Consider the following 2,235-nt stretch of genomic DNA (forward strand, 5'->3'; position numbering starts at 1 on the left):
ACAAGAAAATGGTTAAGTTTGACAGCATTCACAGTTGCAAACTTCTAAAACTAGATATTGACGTGAAGAAAAAAGTTGATAAAAACAAAGTGATCTTCAATTTCTCTGATGAAAACTTAACTGAAGAACAGAAAGATATTCTTTCCCATGGACTGGATTATTGTTTGCCTCCTACTAAGGTTTCCTTTCATAAATTCTTTCTGTATTTTGAAAAACTATGTAATAATCTAAAAACTGTGATATCTATAATAACACCTTCAATAATGTCACCAGTAATATATCAACCATAGCCAATAACACCTTTAAGAAATTCTCTCGTCAAGGTAAACAATCCAATGTTGCAGAAAATTTCACTTCACCTCTACAGACGCTTAAGAATGATGAGACTATAACAATCACCAAACCAGATAAGGGTCGTGGAGTTGTCATTTTAAACAAATATGACTATCATCAAAAATTGCTTAGTATTCTGGATGACCATACCAAATTCAAGAAAATCACTACTAAAATATCCACCCACTTGATATACCTCGGAGATAAACTCAAAAGACTTCTCCGGGCCATTAAACCATCCATCGGTGTAAGCACCTATAATTTCCTGTCAACTTCTGGCTCCCAACCCGGAATGCTATATGGTCTCCCCAAAGTTCACAAACCAAATATCCTTCTCAGACCCATCATTTCATCGATTGGTACTTTTAACTACAACACTGCAAAGTTCCTGGTTCCTATCATTTCTCCGTTAACTACCAATCAGTATACCATTGAAAATTCCACAGCCTTTGCAAATGAAATAACCTCACTTGAGCTTCAACAACCCAGCACTATGGCGAGTTTTGATGTGGAATCGTTGTTCACGAATGTGCCACTTCTAGAAACCACAGAGATTATAGTTGACAACATGCAAACCACCCATCTCAATAAATTTGGATTAACAAAAGATAGCTTCAAGAAACTACTCAATATTGCAGCTCATCACTCTGTTTTCTCGTTTAATAATGATCTTTATACGCAAACAGATGGATTCCCCACTTGGCCCCTCATATGCCAATGCCTTCCTTTGTCATCATGAAATTAACTGGCTTAAACAGTGCCCACCAGAGTTCAGACCGGTCTACTACCGACGATATATTGATGACACTTTCGTTCTATTCAAACACCCTTCACATGTTGATTTGTTTTTGAATTACCTCAACTCTAAACACCAAAGTATTAAATTTACCTGTGAAACACATCACAATAACCAACTTCCCTTTCTAAATACCTATGTTACCATTGATAATGAACGTTTCCATACCAGTATTTACCGTAAGCCAACCTTTACTGGCCTCGGCCTTCATTTTCTCAGCAATATTCCATATATTTATAAAATCAATAGCATAGGAACACTCATCACTAGAGCATATAATCTGTTCAGTAATTGGTCATCTTTCCACAATGAAATGAAATTTCTAAATAACTTCTTTGTAAGCAATGGGTACCCATTGCATCTATTTGATAAAATAACAAAGACTTTTTTATGTAACAAATTCTCAATTCCGCCTACTGTACACACTGCAAAAACGGATCATAGATATGTGAAACTGCCATTTATGGGAAGATTGAGCTATGAAGTGCGAAAACAGTTAAGAACGTTGCTGCAAAATAATTATCCTCAAATGAAATTTACGTTTGTTATTAACAACTCTAACACCATTGCTATTTTTTTAAAACAGCCTACGAGATGTCACTCTGATTTATGTTCTAATGTCGTCTACTTATTTACCTGTCCTGACTGCCAAGTCAGGTACGTGGGATCAACCTCACGATGGTTACGCCACCGAATATTAGAACATAAAGGCAGATCTTTTCGTACAGGGCTTTCGCTGAGCAGACCATCCTTCTCGGCCACAAGAGAACATTCCCATAATCACTCACATCCTTTCTCCAACACAGATTTCAATATACTAGCCACTCACTCCTCACGACAAGATCTCATTATCTCGGAATCCTTACTAATTCGTAAGATGAAACCCGAACTAAACAACTCGACGACTGCAACCATCTTGTTTACCAATTAGCTGTTTTCACACTTGGCTATCACCGATATTGGTTAGTTTTATCCATTAGTATTATTTCACTATGGTTATATTCTTACATGTTTTTCGTTTTGTTCACTATATTTGTTCTCCGTATATATTTTTTCTTGTTCTCCTGTGTTTACGTATTTTTGTGAGTTCTGATTATTTTTGAATT

General features: G+C 36.1%; 1 protein-coding gene across 1 annotated transcript in view; it reads left to right on the forward strand.

The window, feature by feature from the left end:
* LOC113813080 (uncharacterized) overlaps positions 1-1,072 on the forward strand; it is a 1,705-nt gene extending 633 nt beyond the window's left edge. Inside the window, exons 3-4 of the mRNA XM_070126082.1 lie at positions 6-162; positions 324-1,072. Coding sequence (XP_069982183.1) covers positions 6-162; positions 324-1,072 — 906 coding nt within the window. The remainder of the gene's footprint in view (positions 1-5; positions 163-323) is intronic.
* The last annotated feature ends 1,163 nt before the right edge of the window (positions 1,073-2,235 follow it).

The sequence above is a fragment of the Penaeus vannamei genome, chromosome 10 (assembly GCF_042767895.1).
Source record: "Penaeus vannamei isolate JL-2024 chromosome 10, ASM4276789v1, whole genome shotgun sequence".
Lineage (NCBI taxonomy): Eukaryota > Metazoa > Arthropoda > Malacostraca > Decapoda > Penaeidae > Penaeus > Penaeus vannamei.